At 43.1% G+C, this 19,677-nt stretch overlaps 1 protein-coding gene across 3 annotated transcripts in view; it reads right to left on the reverse strand.

Moving 5' to 3' along the window:
- COG7 (component of oligomeric golgi complex 7) overlaps positions 1 to 17,024 on the reverse strand; it is a 58,909-nt gene extending 41,885 nt beyond the window's left edge. Inside the window, exons 1-5 of one of the 3 annotated variants that reach the window (XM_006201201.4) lie at positions 16,641 to 17,024; positions 12,592 to 12,740; positions 12,170 to 12,286; positions 9,230 to 9,398; positions 506 to 588 (exon numbers count right to left, since the gene is read on the reverse strand). In XM_006201201.4, the coding sequence (XP_006201263.2) occupies positions 506 to 588; positions 9,230 to 9,398; positions 12,170 to 12,286; positions 12,592 to 12,740; positions 16,641 to 16,809 (687 nt within the window). In that variant the 5' untranslated portion in view covers positions 16,810 to 17,024. Of the gene's footprint in view, positions 1 to 505; positions 589 to 9,229; positions 9,399 to 12,169; positions 12,287 to 12,591; positions 12,741 to 16,332; positions 16,499 to 16,640 lie in introns of those variants that run through there. The other 2 variants (XM_031687513.2, XM_072942785.1) reach the window with 2 other exon arrangements.
- Between the last annotated feature and the right edge of the window lie 2,653 nt (positions 17,025 to 19,677).

Genomic DNA, 19,677 nt, shown 5'->3' on the forward strand with positions numbered 1-19,677 from the left:
TCCTTCACTCATGCCCCCAAAACATGCCAACATACTTCCACGCAGCGTGCTACCAGAGGTGGGCACGGGGGTGTGTTTTACTTCATGACCTAACACGACTGCTTAAAAGACACACGGGCTTGAGACTTGAAGGAATTAAGTTAGCCAAGGAAGCTGTCAAGATGTGCAGTAACTTCAACAACTCTAGAAAACAGATAAAATTCTTATGGCTTGCTGAGGGCGTAATAAAGCTTATGACAAAAATGGGAAAAATGAAAACAACCCTTCAATCTGTAAAGGGAAATCCTGCTATAAATACAAAAGAGGCTGAAAATTGGTGACTTTTCCCAATGTGCTGTTAAATGAATCCACAGGCTGCATCAAGAGCACCACCTACTGGCTAATTAAAAGAAAAAGGCCAGAGGGCATTGGAGGCAAATATTTTTACCTTTCAGAGTATGAAACTGGGATTCTGTAGCCCAGTTCTATAAGCACCCCACAGTGGTAACCATTCACAGCTTCTCACCTTGTGACACTTGTAGTAATATGCAAGAAGTTGGGGCATCCGATCAATTTCAGTGAAAACCTTCACAAACACTTTGGACTGATCTAGAGGAAAACAGCATAAAACATGGACATACTGTTAGCAGGTTTTCTGTTGTAGCCAGGAGAAAGAATTCAGCAGGATAAATGTGAACTGAGAGTGAACCAGTATCCAGAAGTTCCTCCCTGGACAGTGAAGTCACGTGCAGGGATCAAAAATATGAAAAATAAGTAAAGGGCAGAACACGTGACTCAATCCGACACCACAAGCCCTGGCTTGTTCAGGCTAATGCATCAATAAGCATCTCTGATAGACATAGCTAAGGTTATACATTAGCAAAGTAATCCTGACATGTGAGCAGAAAACTGAGCTGGAATCAGGGCTAGGCTGCAGAAACAGAGGAGGCTCTCACTCTTGGGAATGAGCACCTCCTTCAATTCTGTGCTTTTGGCAACTCACCTGCCTCACCTCGTCCTGGCCCTGACTAGAATCGAAAACTGTCAGTGACAAAAAGGCATCTGAAATAACCATCAGTCTACCTCATCACACAGGTGAGGAAACTGTAGCCCAGAGAGTACCAGTCACTTGTAGGTCAATGGCAGGACTGCTAAACCATGGGACAGGTTGGACCATATGCTGCTGCTGCCACTGAACAATTTCTGAGCTACAAAAACAGCAAGTTCATATGACTCAGTCTAGTATTTAAAAGAATGAAAAAATACCGACACAAGCAGACCTTCGGTCAGGTGCCAAGAACAAATCGTGCTCTTCACCTCCCCAGGGCCTTTGTACTTACTATGTTTGGGATGATCTTCTGGCTCTCGCCTCATCAGAAGGGTCCTTCCTAATCAGATCTTCCCCTTCACAGAACTAGTCACAGCCTTTGTCACCCTTAGTTACTTGTATAATAGCTTATTGTCTTTCTCACCCTTGGAAATACAAGCTCCAAGAGAACCATGATCCTTCCTGTCTTGCCTCACTGTTTCTAGAAATTAGCACAGCACATGATAGGGACTCCAAAAACTGCAGCAAGTTAATGATTGTTTTAAATAGCATGCTTTTCAGCATAAGTAGCACGTTCATGGCAGAAAAAATGGAAAACAGAGAATATGTCAGAAGAAAAAGAAGCGTAATCCTATCACACTCTGTAAAAACACTCAACATTTTGATGTGTCATCAAAGAATATTTTTAGAAAGAAACAGCTACAACGTGTACTGCTCTAAATATATAACCACAATCTTAAAAAAATTACTACCCAACAGAGCAGAATTTGTTATTTCTTGAAACAAATAATAAAGCAGAATTTGCCAATATAGCAAATCCATTTAGTAACAGCACTGTAAAAACCTAAAAATAATAATATGGGGGACTTAAGCCCTTAAAGAGGAATTCACGTTTTTCAAGATCAATACATTAAATTAAATAGATAAATTTGTAAAACTGAGGGAAGTTCCTGATTTGGACAATAGAAAGAAATAGAAAACCTACTTCGGCAACCACAGAAGGTCTTCTAGGCTCTTGCCAATATAACCAATTCAATTCAAAACCACCAGTGAGTACCTGCTGGGGCAGGGCCCCTGCTAGGTACCGTAGAGCCTCGCAATGGACTTGTTATTTCTGCAGCATCCACTGCCCTCCTGCTAACACAACTCTGGTTTTCCTCTGGGCAGCCACACCCCTGCTTTCCATTTCCCTAGATTCAAATGTTTCCAGTGGAGCTGACTCAACTTATGGCTCCAGGACGTCACCCAGGCCTGGCCTACCAGGGCCCCAGATCCACCTAATCAAAGTAACTGATTCAGAGGTGCCAAAGCTGCACATGAAATGAAATCAAGATTAATCCCAGGACCTCTTCTTGAGCTGTGAGAACGGAGGCCTAGAGCTGCAATGGCCACCACGTGAGACTGTGCCTTGAAGTAAAGCCAATGAACAGAAAGGCAGAGCCTAATTGGGAGTTTGGGATTTGCGGGTACTAACTACTATATATAAAACAGATAAACAGCAAGGTGCTACTGTACAGCACTATAGGGAACTATATTCAATACCCTGTAATAGCCTATAATGAAAAAGAATATGTACACATATATGTATATGTTTATGTATGTATAAATGAATCACTATGTTGTACACCAGATATTAACAACACTGTAAACTGACTGTACTTCAATTATAAAAAAAAAAAAGAAAGAAACAAAGAAAGAACGAAAGAAAGGCAGAGCCAAGAAATGGTGAGAGAGAGACCAGGTTCTAATGACACAGTCTGTGCTGCTGGATCAAGCCAGGCCTGCAGGAAGTACATCCCTGAACTTCTCAGTTCTATAAGCCAATATAGACTCCTTTTCCTTTAAGCCAGTTTGAATTGGGGTTTTGGCACTTGCAACCAAAAGAATCCTAAACTGACACAGGTTTCATGTGAATAAGATGTGGTCCCTAGTCTCTACCTCACGTACCCAAAGTGTAAGATATGGCCAATGGGTTCTTATCATTTCATATTAATAACTGATTTTTAATTAAAACAAACAGTATAATAACCTTATAGCACCAACAGGAAGCAGCATGGGCACTGACAATAAAAGGTAAGAGTTCCCCACATTCACTTATGTTGCTTTGCATGTGATTTCACATTCTCCTTAGACATAAGGAAGTACTTCTCACAAAGTGCCCTGCACGTAGGAGACATGTCGTAAGTATCTGTTAAATAAAATAAATATATAGGAACAAATGCTAAATCACTCCCTAAAATATTTCCCACGCTGTATCAGTCCATACAAGTCCACCCTGTTTCCACCTAGGTGTAGACAGTGGGCACAAGCTGCCAGGTGTGTTCTGAGAGCCACCTTTCTCTTCCCCCACTCTCTGCTGCTCATCTTCCTGGTTAAATGCATGGGTATCTATAAACAGCAGCGAGGATAATATCCAAGGTCTTCAATACGCAGGGTAGGTACTAACATCAAAACAAGGTCACTGTGGATACGCTAGTCCACTTTCCATTCACAGGACTTCTTCCAAAGCTTCCCCATGTTACGTCAAATACATTTATCATGCAGAAAGAATGTGAAGTGCCAGGGAAAAACAGCTCTGAGAAGTCAAAAGCAGTGGCCTTCTGGGATTGGGACTGGGTAGAGAAAGAAAATGTTATTTTTCCCTATGAGACCTTCAGACCTATTTAACTTTTTCAGCATTGTAGATGATGAGGAAACATTTTTACTAAATTCAAGGAAAAAAAAAAAAAACAATTAACTCGCTTATGGGTCTGGACTTCCAATTTGTAGTTTAGCAAAATCTGCTGAGCTTCATGGCTTTTTAGAAATGACGTACCTGTCATTCAAATAGAACCTTTAGGAGTTCCTTAAGAATTATTCCCTTTGGGTGACTGCAAGAGCTACAGGGTCTTGAATGAGAGGTTCAAGAGAAAGGAAGTAATGTTCACTGAACGCCTCCTTTGGAACAGGAGCTGCGCGCCTGTCTTGTTTAATCCTCCCAAGAATTGTGCAGTGTGTACTCTATATTCATTTTACTGAGCAGGAAGTTGAGGTCTCTGCTAATACATAGCAGCCCAAAGATTTAAAACTAGGTCTGCCCGTCTGCAAAGTCAACAACAGTCCTTCCACTCTGCCACACTCCTCAGTAAACTGACTAATAAATTGTTAACAACAATGAAATCATTCCCAGAATAGAAACTCCTTAATCTGTTCAAGGCAAACTATGCTCTGTCCCCACCTCCCTTTCCAGCCTCACCTTTGACCATTTTCCAATGTTCATTCCACTAAAATGGGTTTAATTATTATTCCCAAAACAGTCGCTGAGTTTTCCCATTTCTGTACCATTCAAATATATGTTATTCCTTCTGCTCTAAATGCTTCTCCACACCTATCAAACTCTTACCCCCAAGGGAAAGTGCTCATGCTATGTTGTTAACTGGGGGGGAAAAGGATACAAAATTGCATATACTCAATGTACACACTTTCCTTTAAAGATGTATGCATACGAAGGGAAAAACCTGGAAGAAAACACTAAGAGTCATTTCTGGGTGGTGAGTTTACTGGTAAATCATTTCTTTTTTATATTTTTCTCTAATTTTCAAACATTCAATAACCTGTACATGTATCATATAACAGTCAAAAACAATTTAAAAAATTTTTAATTCATCTTTCATGGTTCTACTCATATACTAGATACTTCATGAAAGCTTCCTTGATTTTCCTTCATGCTGGGGAGGCCGGAGGCAGTTTGCACATTCCAGCCCGTTAATGAAACTATTTGTGCTTTCTCCCAGCCTCGCCCTCAACCAAGCTGTGGGGCCTTTGAAGGGTAGCAATCTTATGCATTTTTGTATTCCCCGCCATTCCTCATGTAACTAACATTTTTAAATGATATTTACAAGTTGGTTACCCCTTTGAAAATTCCTACTTTGATTATACCAGATGGGAACCACAAAAAAGCAAGCAAACTTGATCTCCTATACATTCATGTATTTCGTGGTTTAAGGAATGAGAAAATTATTTGCTAAATATCAGCATTCAACACATAGCAATGGATTCTGTGGGCCTAATACCAAGCAGTTTCTGACGTATTTCCCTTAGGGCAGAGGAAATGACTAAACAAAGCACTTGCTTCCAGGCTTATGGATGACAAGGCAGGGAGACAGTTTCAGCAGTCTCCCACTATATATACTGAAGCACCATCTCTGGCTCCCATCTGCCCCCTTCTGGCCAAAACCTAGATGCCACAGCCTTAGAATTTAACAAAGGAAAGGAAACAAAAAGAAAAACAAAAGCAAACCTGAGCTAACAGGTGCCCAACCTTTTTATATCTGCTTTGTTCCCCCTTCATTTCTGGGAAGCCCAAAAAGCTTCTGAGAAGGAAAAGCTGTAACAGTAACCAGTGTGGCGATAACCCGGCTAGACTCCAGAGACCTGCCAACAGTGGGCAGGAATCCATGAGTTACAAAGGCACTACGTGCTTTTAAAACGCTTAATACTTTCATCAGATCACTTCAAGAAATGAATGTTCCTGCCACATGTAAAATTATGCTACAAAAAGTTGCTTCAGTTTATCAACTGGATTCACTGGTTGTATGAAACGAACTAGGCAGGTATACATGAAGATTGTGGGGTAACGTGTTGGGGATGTGCTAATTTACCGGATTTCTCTTTGAAAACTGATAAAGAAGCATCGTAGGCCTTCTAGGAAAGATGACTAATTAAAGAGCATGTTACTTTTGCAGAGGAAAAAAACCCTTCCTGATATTCACCAAAATTAACCAGTGAAAGAAAAACACAATGCCATTCATCTGTACGGAAGTCAGGAAAATACAAACTTCAGAGAATACCACTGAGATAAGCAATCATTCTGGCCCCCGATGAGCGGGGATGCTGGGAGAACTCTGGACGCACACGTGGAGAAGTGTGGGAGAAAGGCAAAGACTGGGGGCGAAGGGAGGCCTGGGCAGGCATGGCAAGGCCCGCTTCCACCTCAGCTCAGCAGTGGGACAGCCACAGGGCTGCAAAGTGCCATTTCGCCCTTCTGAATCAGCATCCTGCCTACAAAGTGTAGAATCTAGAAGCAAGCCTGATTCAAATTTGTGAATGAAAGCTGTCAAATACAGCTTACCCCGAAACCAAAGTCCATGATCCTGACCCACAGGGCATTCTTTCAAACCTGATTCCAGCACCAAGTAATCAACTCACCCAGAAGGAAAGGAGAAAACTTAAGTTCATGGAGCCACCCCCTCCCTGCCGCTCCCACTCCTACTCCCCCAACCTCGCATCACTGGATGAACACCCCAACCACACAAGCGAGCTCCACAGTCTGGAGCTGCATCAAATTCGCGAGAAAATGTGAGGAATAAAGCTGCCAGATGGTGACTTTCCACAGGCCCGACTCCAGTCTTAGAATCCTGATAATCAGGAGAAGACTCAAAATAAAGAACTGGCAAATGGGGAAGATATAAAATGAAAAGGCTGGAGATGAGTCCCGAATTCATTCTCTTCGGCCAACTGAACAGCACAACAGAGAATGTAGCCTTTAAATCAAGGGCAAGAGGAAAGCTCTCAACTAAGTCCAGGTGAACAAGGAGGGGTTTCCAAGGAGATCCCACGCTCAATATTTTTCAGTAAATAGTAGACCCAGAAAACAGTGCCTGCATACAAATATGAATAAACAGAAACAAATACAAACAAAAAAAATTCCACAATGTGACCTATGCAAGAGTACACAGGGGGTGAAAAAGAGAAGGGACAGGGCATGCAGAAGGTGCATCCAGAGAACATGTCAAAAACAACCAGAGAGAAGATATTAAGGAAGCAGAGACATGAACAAACACCACAGGCCAATTAGATCTAACAGTACAGGGCACGCCATCCCACAACAGCAGAATACACATGCTCCTCAAGTGCCCATGGAACATTCTCCAGGACAGACCACATCCTAGGCCACAATACAAGTCTTAACAAATTTTTAAGGACTAAAATCATATAAATCATACAGCATCTTTTCCGATCACAACAGAATAAAACTAAAAATCAACAGAAGAAGGAAACCTGGAAAAATCCACAAATGTGTGGAAATTAAACAACACACTCCTGAACAACCAATGGGTCAAAGAAGATACCACAAGAGAAATTAGAAAGTGACAAATGAAAACAAAAACCTAACATACCAAAACTTACGGGATGCCCCAAGAGCAGCCCCAGGAGCTGCTCTACAGCTGTACACGCTTACAGTTAAAAAAAAAAAAAAAAAACCTCAAATCAACAACCTAAACTCTACATCTTATTGAATTGGGACGGAGGGGAGAACAACCTAAACCCAAAGCTAGCAAAAGGGAAGAAATAATAAAGATTAGAGCAGAGATAAGTGAAATAGAGAATATAGAAACAAAACAGAAAATCAACAACACCAAGGGTTCTGGACTGTATGCTACTGGGGAGACTGTATGTCCCAGCTGGCCCAGGACTGTCTTGGTTTACACCTGTTGTCCCAGTCACATTATTAAAAGCACTCCCTTTTCCTCTCAAAGTGTCCTAATTTAATAATAAATTATATGGTCAAATTCAGCCTACTGAAATTTTGTAACGTTTATGTATGGTAAGAACTTAAGCGTGCACATGTCTGCATATTTATATATACAATTATCTAGCTATAGATTTTTTTCAAAACACTAAATCCTGGTCTCAGCACACCCACCCATCCTAAAACTAACTGAAACATCAAACAGAACTCTTAAGATATCAGCACTTCTCTCTGCTGCATTATTTACAATATCCAAGATATGGAAACCACCTAAAGGCCCTTCAACTGGTGAATGGATAAAGACGATGTGATTTCTATAGCAGAATACTACTCAGCCATTAAAAAAAGGATGAAATCTTGCCATTTGCGACAACACGGATAGACCTTGAGAGTATCACGCTTAGTGAAATAAGTCAGATGGAGAAAAACAAATACCATATGATTTCACTCATGTGTGAACTATAAAAAGCAAACAAACAAAATAAATGAACAAATCAAACAAACAAAAACGAACACTTAGATGCAGAGAACAGAGTAGTGGTTACCAGAGGGGAAGAGGCAAAGTCGGTGAAGGGGACCAACTGTATGGTGATGAACGGATACAGAACTTCTGGTGGCAAGCACGCTGTAGTGTATACAGTGTATGTATATACAGAAATACAATGTTGTACACGTGAAACTTACATAATGTTACAAACCAACGTTACTGCAATAAAAAATAAATTTAAAAAAAAATTGGAAAAAAAGGACATCAGAACTTATGATTTCATTGCATCATCAGAAATGCACCATCACAAAAACCAAACTGATGCTACGTCTCAAGAGCCAAGGGAAGAAAGCATTTTCAGAGCAGGAGGGGGAAAAAAACCTTGTTAACTGTTGTTGACAATGAGAAGCAGAAAAGTATAAAGTGATACTGGGCCTTCGGGTTTGGTGATGACACCGTTGTTGGAGACCTTCAACAGAAGAGGTGCAGGAGAACCTTACCCCCAGGGTAGAAGGGCTTGCATGATATATGAGCAAGAGCGCAGGCAGCAGGGCAGTGGATACAGACTACATTCCGCCAACATAAATAGCTGTGAAGGTCAGAAAACAGCTTTACGGCTGCTGCTTCCTCTTTAACCAATAGTTTTGTGGATGAAAAGGAAAGGGAGAGTCAGATAAACTTACTTGTTGAAAAAACTCACTGGAAAATAATAAAGCATCGTAACGGTCTCGATAAGGGTCGAAACTCAAATGGTATCCTAAAGACCTGTACATTTCTCTAAACATAAACTTTACCCCCAAAAAGGAAGACTCATAAACGAACACTGAGCTCTGGTTATTGACGTGAATCCTGAAGTGTTTAGGAGGGACGTGTACTGATGTTTGCGACTTACTTTGAAATGCATCCAAAAAATATGATGGATGGATAGAGAGATGGACAGGTGGGTAGATACAGGAGAAGGCAAATGAGGCGGATGCCAACGCTAGGATCTAGATGGTATGTTCACCGACAGTGATTTCAACTTTTCTGTATTTTGAAGAAGCTCATGTAAAATGCTGAAGAACAGGCAACCACCATAAAGTTAGAGACTGACTTCCAATCTATGTGATTTAATCAACGTTAAGACATTCTAAAGGCTGAAGATTCAGAAAGCCTTAGCTTTGTAAAGCAGTGCACACAGAGATGAGAAACGGCCAGCACTCACCTACAGACTGAGAGGTGAATGCGGCTACAATCTGGGGGCTGGCCAAGGCCTCCAGCCTGTTCTTCAGTGCCTCCAGGTGCACACATTTTTCTGAGTAGTCTGGGGTGTCAACAAGCATCGTTAAGCTGGTCTGCATGCCTGTTAGCTTGGCAGAAATCACAGCTATGTCCTACGAAAAGACCAGAATAGAGGGTATTTATTTTCAAACTCCCTTGCTACTTCAATTAAGAATGGACAAAATACATGAAAAAGTAGTTCACAAAATAAGAAAATGGCCCATAGGCACATTATGGTAACTATTATTAGTATTCAAATAAATGCAAATTGAAACAAGAAAGTGCCATTTTCCCCCTAACAATTCGAAAAACTTCTGAAAAGGTGTAACAGCTATTGCTGGGAAGGGTGCAAAGAAAAAAGTCTGTCTAAATTTATATTCTTTCTGGAAGGCAATTTAGCAATATGCATCCACAGTCTTAAATACGTTCACATCCTTTGACATGGTATTTCCTTTTTCTAGAAATTTGTCTAAGGAAATAATCAGAGGGACACAGAGATTTTAATGCATTATAATGAATTATAATAACAAAATAATACCAAAACCTGGAAGGAACCTAAATCTTCCATAATAAGAAATAAAATATAAATTATGGGTCCCTCATAATGGCATGTGGAATATTGTGCAGCCCCTAAAAAATAATGTTTTTGAAAAGTACTAATTACATAGCAAAATATTTACAACTTAATATTACGTGAAACAAATTAAAAAAGCATATAAACACTAAAACATACATAAATGTATATTTACCTATCAAATATGCATACATACAAAAGGTATATTATAAGTACAAATTATTACAAATACATAGAAAAACACCTAATAAATACTAAAAAAATATTACTAGGACATAGGAATAAGGATCATTCTGTTTTCTTCCCTGTATTTTTCTGAATTTTCCAAATGTTCTAAGACACATATAAATGATGTTTACAATTGGAAAAATAAATGCTATTTTTAAAAAAGAATTAAGAGAGTAATAAGTAACTGCATGTCATTTCAGCAGTGTCTCTGACGCGTCAGACGCTGTATGAGATGTTGAGACACAAGGACGAGGAAGTTCACGTGCAGCCCCTGAGTTCACAATGTACTGGGACAGAAAGATTATGACCCAGTCTAAGAGGATGGCTCAAGGGTTATAGGAGCAGAGGTGAGGGAGCCATTCATTTTCCCTACGAGAGGTGAGGAGCCGGCAGGGAGAGCGATGAAAGGAGGTGACACTTGAGTCAGACCTTGAGGGACGAGTGGAGGCCTACTCTACTGTAAAGAAAAGGAGAGGAAGGAGAGCTCAGGCAGGGATCTCGGGCATGAAAGACGATGGTGCGTTAACAGTCTGGAGCAGGCAGAGCTGCAAATCACATGCAGGCAGTGGCCGGAGAAGCAGCTGAAAACACGGGCTGCACACAGCCCTGTAGTGAAAGGCTGCCTTGTGAGTGCGCTTCGGGTTTATCCGGGAGAAGACGGGGACTCGCTAGAGGTTGAAACGGGGGTAGGGGCATGAAGGACAGGGAAATGCCACGAGCCGATCTCTGCTTTAGCAGAGCCCCCTGGTCACAGGCAGGGGATAAACCAGAAGCGGGGAAGGGCCCTGGAGGCAAGGAGGCCGGTGGCCGGCTGTTGCAATGGTCTAGCAGTAAAAGGACTGGAAAGCCTGACTACAGCGCTGGCAGCGGGAGAGAAAGAACAGGCAACTGGAGAGAAATATGGGGGCCTGGGGAGGAGGGAGCAGTTAAGGACTGTGGAGGTTCCCAGCTAGATATCTGCATGGAAAATGACCCATTAACCAGCAGAGCAAAGGGAGAGTGGCTTTAGACAGAAATAATGAATTCCATTCCTGAAGAGCCTGGGGCAGTCCAGCTGGATGCATCTGGAGTCCAGTTAGTTCTGAATATCAGGTGAGTTGGGAGGAGAAAACCAAGATGTAACTTTCAGCTAACTAACAACAGTTTGCTACTATTCAAATCAGAGATGCAATTTCAGTCCACTCCCTCTCACGCACAGGGGCCAGGAATTCAGTGAGATTTGCTACTTACGTGGATGAAGCCTGGATCAACTGAACGTGTCAAGTGCCCTGAGGGGCTCGGAAATGGAATGGGAAGGGGAGGGCTCTACCTGTTGTTACAACTTAAAGATAAGGACACCTCATACAGAAGAACAGATAGACTGTGGAGTGAAAAAAGCCACACGCAAAGCAGTGTTCACAAGGTGCTAACTTTGTGAGGGGAAAAAAAGGCAGGGAACACGCATGTGTGCGCATCTGGAAGGACAGGCACAAAGCTGATGACAGGGTGTGTGTGCAGAAGGAAATCAGGGGACTGGGAGGGTCAGAGCTGCGAGAAGGACTCCTCACTGTTCAGTCCTGTTTACTCATTCCTTCCCACGGGAATTTATAACTTTTTAAAAAAGTTTTTAAAAATAGCAAAAGGGATAACATTTATTTTGCTCTACGGTTGAAAGAGTTTATCGAAGACATCATCTCATGTCATCCCTATAACCAGATATCAACATTTGTGTCACTATTTTCCATGCACGCTCTGCCACCTGGGAGAGCAAAGCAACTCGCCAAGGTCCCATGGTGTGTAAGGCCCTCCTGTCCAAGTTTCACATTCTCGTTTCCTCCATTTCCTCTGCCTTTCTAATTGAGGCTTCTCCTGAATTCACTCTTGTGACTAAAGAGGCGTCAGTCAAGCAGCGGGTAGAAGTTAAAGAGGGTGGGAATACTCAGAGTAGTCTCAGATCTTCCCCAGCCCGTGCCTGAATGTTTCCACACCTAGTTATTTACTATCCCTTCTGATCGTGAGTGGCAGAGCTGTCTCATTTGTTTCTCCAAACCTCAAGTTCCTGCTTCAAGGGATTTCACAGCATCCCCTACACGAGACACCTACCTGAGTCTTAAATGTCTCCTCGATGTCAGCACTCAATGTGCTCCACTTATCTGCTTCTTGAAGAGATTCAGCGGCAAGCTGCATCCTCGACTTCACCTGGTCGATTTCTACCAATACCTAAAAGAGAAATGAGGGCTAAGCACTAAGGAAGTGGCAGTTCCATCTTCTCTACCTGCCGCCAGTGACTCAAAACGTAAGTGTCATGGCACGCTCCCGCCTTTAGGGACCCTCTGTACCCCATACAGCACCGATCACACGGCTAAGCCGTTCAGCAGTGCTGAAGAGAGATGAAGATGCTGAAAGAACCACACAGAAGAGTCGTTTGAGTGCTTGGTCGAATTTTGAGGTAAGAGGGCCTCCTACTAGGAAAGTGAACATCTCCCGAAAGCAAGAGTCAACACTTAGGACAGGTGCCAAAATACCTGCATTGATTGAGACGTGTCCTGTTCAAATTTTTTAATGTCCTCCTTGACGAGAATCATTTGTTCTTTCAGAAAAGAGGCTTCCTGTTTAAGGGCTTCGACATCCCGGAGCACTTTGGGCATGTTCTGGAGGGCCTGGTGACTTGTTTCTGCAGCGAGAACCCAAGAACCAAAGGTGAACAGCGGAACACTCACCAGTGAACAATATAAATAAATCAGACAACATGAAAGCAAATCTTGCCTAAGTCACTACCAACCACGCAGTTTTCTGAGCCTGTGGAAAGTAAGGGGTGGTGGGCAGGGAGGTGGGTGGGGAGCCGGTGGGAAGGGCTTCTGCCAGGACCCTGTTTTCCCCAGAATGATGGTGAGGGCCGCTTGGTTTAACTAGGAATGAGCCATCAACCGGACCCAACATCCACTGTTTTCCACCACTGAGTTAAACTGTAACTCCTTTTTCAAGGAAGGAGGATGACGGACTCTGACACTGGTGGATGCCAGCTCTGTGCCAGGTGCTCTGCATACATTATGCCACTCAACATCCATGGCAATCATTGGCAGCTATTTCTTACAGCTAAGGAAACTAAGGCTCAGAGAGGTTAAGTAACCTGCCCAAGATTCCACAGAGCTGAAACCAAAGCCTTATGTGTGTCTGGACCCATGCCTGCTTGCCATGTCCTTCTCAAAATGCAAACCATGAGCATCAGCTAGAATGCAGTTAAAATGCAGGTAGTCCCTAGGCCACCTGCCAGAGATTCTTACTAAGTCTCAGTAAGAGATCAAGTGAGATCAAGGAACTCACGTTTTTTTAACAGACATCCCAATTGTAGAATAAAATCTCAAAATCTTTGCAGACCATGATGTGTTATCTGGAAATGGGAGGGTTAACTGCATAATTCTTTAGCCCTTGAAAGCGCAATTCACTGGAGAACCGACCAAAGAAGTCCAGAGCCTCCCCCTCCAGCCGTGTGCTGAATGGGATCTTAACATCTCAAAGACACACTTCAGGAACCTGTTCATCCAACTCTGCCAAAAAATAACAATTTGCCTCCAGCACTGACTGTGGCTAAAGTTCTAAGACTATGAAAACAAAGGCAGGATGCACAAAGACTTCTTCAAAGCACAGAGACTTCAGTGGCTTTTAATATCTGGTCCCCTGCCTGCTGAACCGGACTCACTCTCCAGGCCTGGCTGGTTCCCTATGTACCTCTTTTTCCCTCTCCACAGCCCCTCCCAATTTAGTTCATTCTTGTACCCATTTTAAAAGCATCATTTCCAATGGTTGCCTCTGGGAGTGTGAGGGCCAAATTTCACTGTGAGGGGGATGGTAACATTCTGTATCTTTTTTTTTTTAAGTGAAATCATTTTATTAAAAACTAATGTATACAAATGATAGAAAATATAAAGTGTACATATTGGTGTGTCATCCTGTGGTGACATTCTATATCTTGATGCGGGGTTCAGTTATATACTAGCTGTGTATGCCTGTCAAAACCCATCAAACTGGTCAGATAAGGTCCATGCATTTCACTGTCTGTAAATAGTATCTAGTTTAAAAAACAAAAAAGCTATAAACATAGACTGAACTGTGTAACGTTTATGGTTCTAACTGAAATGTGTAGGGATGAAGTGTGCTGATGTCTGCAACTTTGAAATACATCAAAAAATAAAATACATGGATGGATTTGTGATAAAGCAAGAACAGAACACTGTAAATTGTAGACTCGAGGTAGTGGGTATATGGACGTTCACTACAAATCCTCTCTACGTTGCTGTACGGTCGGCACCTCCATCCACGGTTGCTCAGCTCAAGACTCTGCCATCATTCTTGATTTTCTCCCCCTCTCATCCCTCATTCCAATGCATCAGCAAATCCTCCCCTTTCTTCCTCCTAAAAAACATCCTAAATCTACCCATTTCTCACCATCTCCATAGCCATAACCCCAGATGAAGCCACCCTCATCTCTCTTCTGGACCACAGCAACTGTCTCCTTAATGGGGTCATAAATCAAACTTATCTCATTCCCCTGCTTGAAAATCCTCCAGTACCTTTCCATTACGCTCAGTTTAAATCCAATCCAAATTCTTTAACGTGACATTAAAATCCCTGCATGACCTGGCCCCTGCGCACCTCTCCAACCTAAGGAAAGAATCTTGTGCAAAAATGTATCTCTAGAACCTGTAAGATAAATTGCACCCAATTAATATTTGCTGACTGAATGAATGAACAAATCAATCCTCCTATTAGGGGCCCTCAACAACTCCTGCTTAAATCACTGCAGTTAACTGCAGACTTGGGCCCTTGTCTCATCTTCCATAAAATAAAGCTTTAACCCTCCAAAGGCTTCTTACTGCCCATGGGATGAAATCCAAACCCTTAGGATGGCCAAAAAGGCCTTTCACACAGTTTGATCCTAATCGACTTTTCTGCCTTATCTCCAGCAGAAGTTTACCCCATTAAAGTGTGATCCTCCTACAATAATAATACTTATGACGTATTTATTGATGTTATTGATGAAGCTCTGTTTGAACTTCCCACCTTTCTCTGGACGGGCTAGGCCTTTATATACCCATATGCCTCTGTGCATGGTTCCCTCTCCTTTCAATACAGTAAAGCATAATGGGTAAGAGCCTGGGCTCTGGAACCAGTTGCCTGGGTTCAAACTCCAGGCTCCCATTCATTACCAGCAACGCAATGCTGGGCAAGTTACTTCCCTCTGCTGCAGTTTCTACAACTAAAAAGTGGGAAGAATAAGGATTATTGTCATGTTTAAATTAGATAATCATGACAAAAGTGGGGTGGGGGTGGGGGGCACTATTAACAGCTTGGCCAGGACACTTCTTCACTGTGCAGAACTGTCCCAAGCATTAAGCATCACTAGGGGTCCTTCCACTTAATATCCATCATAGTGAAATTCCCCACCATTGCAACAACTTAAAAAACTCCCATCAACTTCAAAATGGTGGGGGTCGCTGCAGCATTATCACCCCTGGTTGATAACATAACTACTTAGTTAATACACATAAAGCACTTAAAAAAGTACCTGACACATACCAAGGACTCAAATATCTGCTATCATATTACTATTAATGCCCTTCCCATCTTTGTCTTGTGAAGTCTTCCTTCAAGGCCTAACACAGGAAAAGCCTTCATCTAGTGATTCTCCGAGACAAGAGGTAACTGCATCCTTCATCCAGCTCTCACAGCTCCTGGTTCTCTTCTCAGTAAAGCCACCCCGCTTTGTAAGTTGTAAGTTAACTGTTTACACATCTTCCCCACAAGGCAGCAAGCTCCAGAATGGTAAACTTTCCACCCTCCGTGCTCATTTCTTGACACATGCAGAGTAGACGTTCACAAATTAGTAAAAGATGCAAACAAAGTACAATAAAGAATCTACAGTGGAATAAAGCGTCCCTCCGCTCCACCTTTCCTTAAACACTGAACACATCTACAAATTTCTATTCACTGGACCATAAGCTCCCAGTGTGAGCTGTCTGAGCCATCTTTCCCACAGAGCCTAGCAGAGAGATGCGCTGCAGTAGGTACCGAATGAACATGCAGTGAATTAAAACCAAGTCAGTCCACGAGTCATAGAAATTGTTGCTGGTGTGTGTTATTTATTATAATTAACTATTCTGGTTAGTTATATCGATACTTAAGTCTTCAGTCAGGCCAACCCACTTCCTCGCTGACATGAAGATCCACCAAAACAAGCTTCCCAGATTTCTGTCATTTCTATATACCTTTAATATGCTTTTGCCAAATGTAAGGATCAGTTGACTATAATTTAATATTCTTTACATTCACCCTTTCAAGTTTTAAAAGGACGCTTGGTAGCACCGCCAGAGGTGGAAAACCAAGACCCCCTAGTCAGCAAAGTGTTCCAGACAGACGAGCAGCGGGCTGAGACCTTCTCCTGGATGTCCGCGGAGGGACTGAAGGAGAACGGGGCCAGGGCTCGCTCTGTCCGCTCGAGGCGCGGGCGTTCACTGCCCGCTGCGCGCACCCCGGGGGCCCCGCGCCAGCCTGGGAGCTCTGCCCGGCCGCTCACCCTCCACGGCGTGGTTCACCTCTTGGATGAACAGCTGCAGCTTCATGACCAGGGTGGCCGCGTGGCCGTCTGCCTTCACGGCCGCCGCCTCCTTGGGGCCAGCCCTGAAGGCCGCGTTGATCCACTCTTTCACGTCGAAGTCTTCGGCCAGGAACTTGGAGAAGTCCATGGCCGCACCGCGGCAGCCTCGGTGTCCAGGCCTGAAGAGCTGGCTCCGGGCGGCCACGAGGCTGCAGAAGCGGGCGGCCCCGCGAGAGCACTGGGGGCCGGCCTGGGAAGCGGCGGGCGAGAATCTACAGTGCCGCCGAACGGCCCCTCCGCGGCCCCCTAGCCTGCTCGCTGAGGTGTACCGCTGGGATTGACCCTCGCCGCGCGCCGTAATTCTTCCGGAAGTAGGTGGCCGTTACCATAGCGACTGCCGCGTTTCAGGAAGTACTCCGGTCTGAAAGCGGCTAGCGGGTATGAGCATCCCGCTTCTTCTGCTAACTTAAGTGCTTGTTGAGCCTGAGATATGTGCCTACTCTAAAGCCCTTACGTGTATTAGGGCACTTAGTCCTCACTGTCCTATGACTAGTTATTCTTCCCAACTTACAGAGGAAGAGCTGAGGCAGTTAAGCAACTGGTTCAAAGTCACAGAGCTGGAAAGTGGCACTGTGCGGATTTGAACTCAAGCAAAGCCTGAACTCTTAACGATACTTTTCTGCTCTCCCAAAGGGGACAGATGAATCAATGTGATCTGGCCGCTGTCCACCACTCTTCCGGTTCCTCCCATCGCTCTAGCTGGTTTGGCCTCCTGTCTTTTCTTGAAACACAGCACGCTGGAACTCACCAGTCTGCACTCATTGTTTCCTCTAACCTGAAACAATTTGCCACTTCAGAAAAGAGACTATCTGGGAGGGCCTCCTTTGTCATGGGAACCAAATTTTTCAAAAACAAAAAGATCCTTTGTGTACAGTTGTGAATAATTTTGCCATTTATCATTCTTAACCCAGGCATACTCTGATTTAGTGCATACAGTAATTCTTGAAGACTCTATATATCTAAGAAGCTAAATCCCCAAGTTAGAAAAACTGGTACACTCGCCTTTGTAAGAGCAAACTGATTACGTTCCATGGCATGCTCAAAAGCCTTAGGAGCCTCTACAATATGCCCTTCCCCTCCGTGTTGAGCTGACGCCTTTTAAAGACAGCTTGATTGGTTAATAATTTGCAGGACATAAAATTTACTCACTGTAAATATACAATTCAGTGGTTTTTAGTAAATTTAGAAAGTTGTGCTATCTCCACATGAACATTCCCATCAGCCAAAAATTTCCTTCCTGCCCATTTACACTTAATCTCTGCTCTCACCCCCTGCCCTAGTGAAACAGAGCAGGACCCAGTGGGACCCTCCCAAGTACAAAAGCCTTTCCATGTCCACTTCTCATTTGTAGGAAAAAAAGTTTCAACCTCTTAGACTTTCCCTGAGTTTTAAAAGGCAGATTCAAACAGTTACTGATTAGAGGAGTGAGGGGATGCAGAAACAAAGGAAAGGTAGCCAAGAAATGATAGCGCAGGGCAGTCAAGAAATAGGTGCAGGGTCCCTGTTCCTCCCCAAGGACATACGTAACAATCTGATACAAATCTCTGAGTTCTACAGCAACTAAGGCCCCCACCCAGGTGGAGGAGGGTAACTTTAGCACATGGACCACAGACTAGTTAGAACCAGAAGGCTCATGATTGAGATTTCTGGACCACCACCCTACTCACCACCTCACCAATCAAGAGGAGAGTCACATACTCCACATCTGGACCTCTCCTCAAATTTTGCCTATAAAAAATTCTTCCCTGGAGAGTTGGAGAGTTCAAGTGTTTTAAGTCTTATACGGCCCTTGCAATAAACCTTTCTCTGCTCCAAACTCCAATGTTTCAGGGTTTCTGGATTCTTGAGTCTGTTCCATCATCTATACACCTATTCTTCTACCAGTACCAAACTGTCTTGATTCTGTAGTTTATAGTAGTTTTGGAATCTGGTAGTGTAAGTTCTCCCATTTTGTTCTTTTAAAAAATTGGTTTGCTACACCAGACCCTTTCCATTTCCATCTTACAATCAACTTATCAATTTTTACCCCAAAAGGTGCTGAAATAGGGATTATATTGAATTCATAGATCAATTTGAGAATCGGCATCATGACAATATTGAGTCTTCCAATCCATGAACATGAAATGCCTCTCCATTTATTTAGAGCAGGATTTTCAACCTTGGTGCTATTGACATTTGGAGCCAGGTAAGTTTTTGCTGTGGGGGCTGTCCTATGCATTGTACAAATGTTTAGCTCCATCCTCCACTCATTAGATGCCAGTAGCATTCCCTCCCCCAAACTGTGACAACCAAAAATGTTTCCACACTGCCAACTGTCCCATAGTGGGAACACTCAGCCCTGGTTGAGAACCTCCAATTTAGATCTTCTTTAACTTTTGTCAGCAATATCATGTAGTTGTACATTACAAATGTTTTGCACTTGTCAAATTTATTCCAACGTATTGTATTCATTTTAATGTTATTGTGAATGGAATTTTCTTAATTTGATTTTCGTATTGTTTCTTGTGATACATGCTTTATTTTTGTATATTTATCTTGTACCTTTCCTTACTGGGCCATAACCAAAAGTCCTGCCTCTGAGCCCACTTTTTTTTTTGTGATATGCCAACTGTGACCCTCAATGGGCCTAATGGGTGTCCAAGTCACCCAGACTGGCTTCACATGGGATAGATCTGCTTCCTACCACGCCTGCCCATGAGGAACTCTCTTACGGACATGGCCGCTGGAAGTGGAAGGAGAGGACATTGAAAGATCTGGGACTGTCACACCAGCCCTAGTCTCACTGCCTCTCGGGTTCTTAAATTTGGTTAATACATTCCCCTGCTACCCCATGTTTAGGGAGGTGTCCCAGCATATCACAGCATGGTACAAACAGCCACTGTCAGACGTATAATATTGTTGTCTAGTATGTGTGTCTGTCCTGTGAGCAGAGCACAGGAGCTCAGCAGAAGGAAAC

Source organism: Vicugna pacos, chromosome 18 (assembly GCF_048564905.1).
Source record: "Vicugna pacos chromosome 18, VicPac4, whole genome shotgun sequence".
Classification (NCBI taxonomy): Eukaryota; Metazoa; Chordata; class Mammalia; order Artiodactyla; family Camelidae; genus Vicugna; species Vicugna pacos.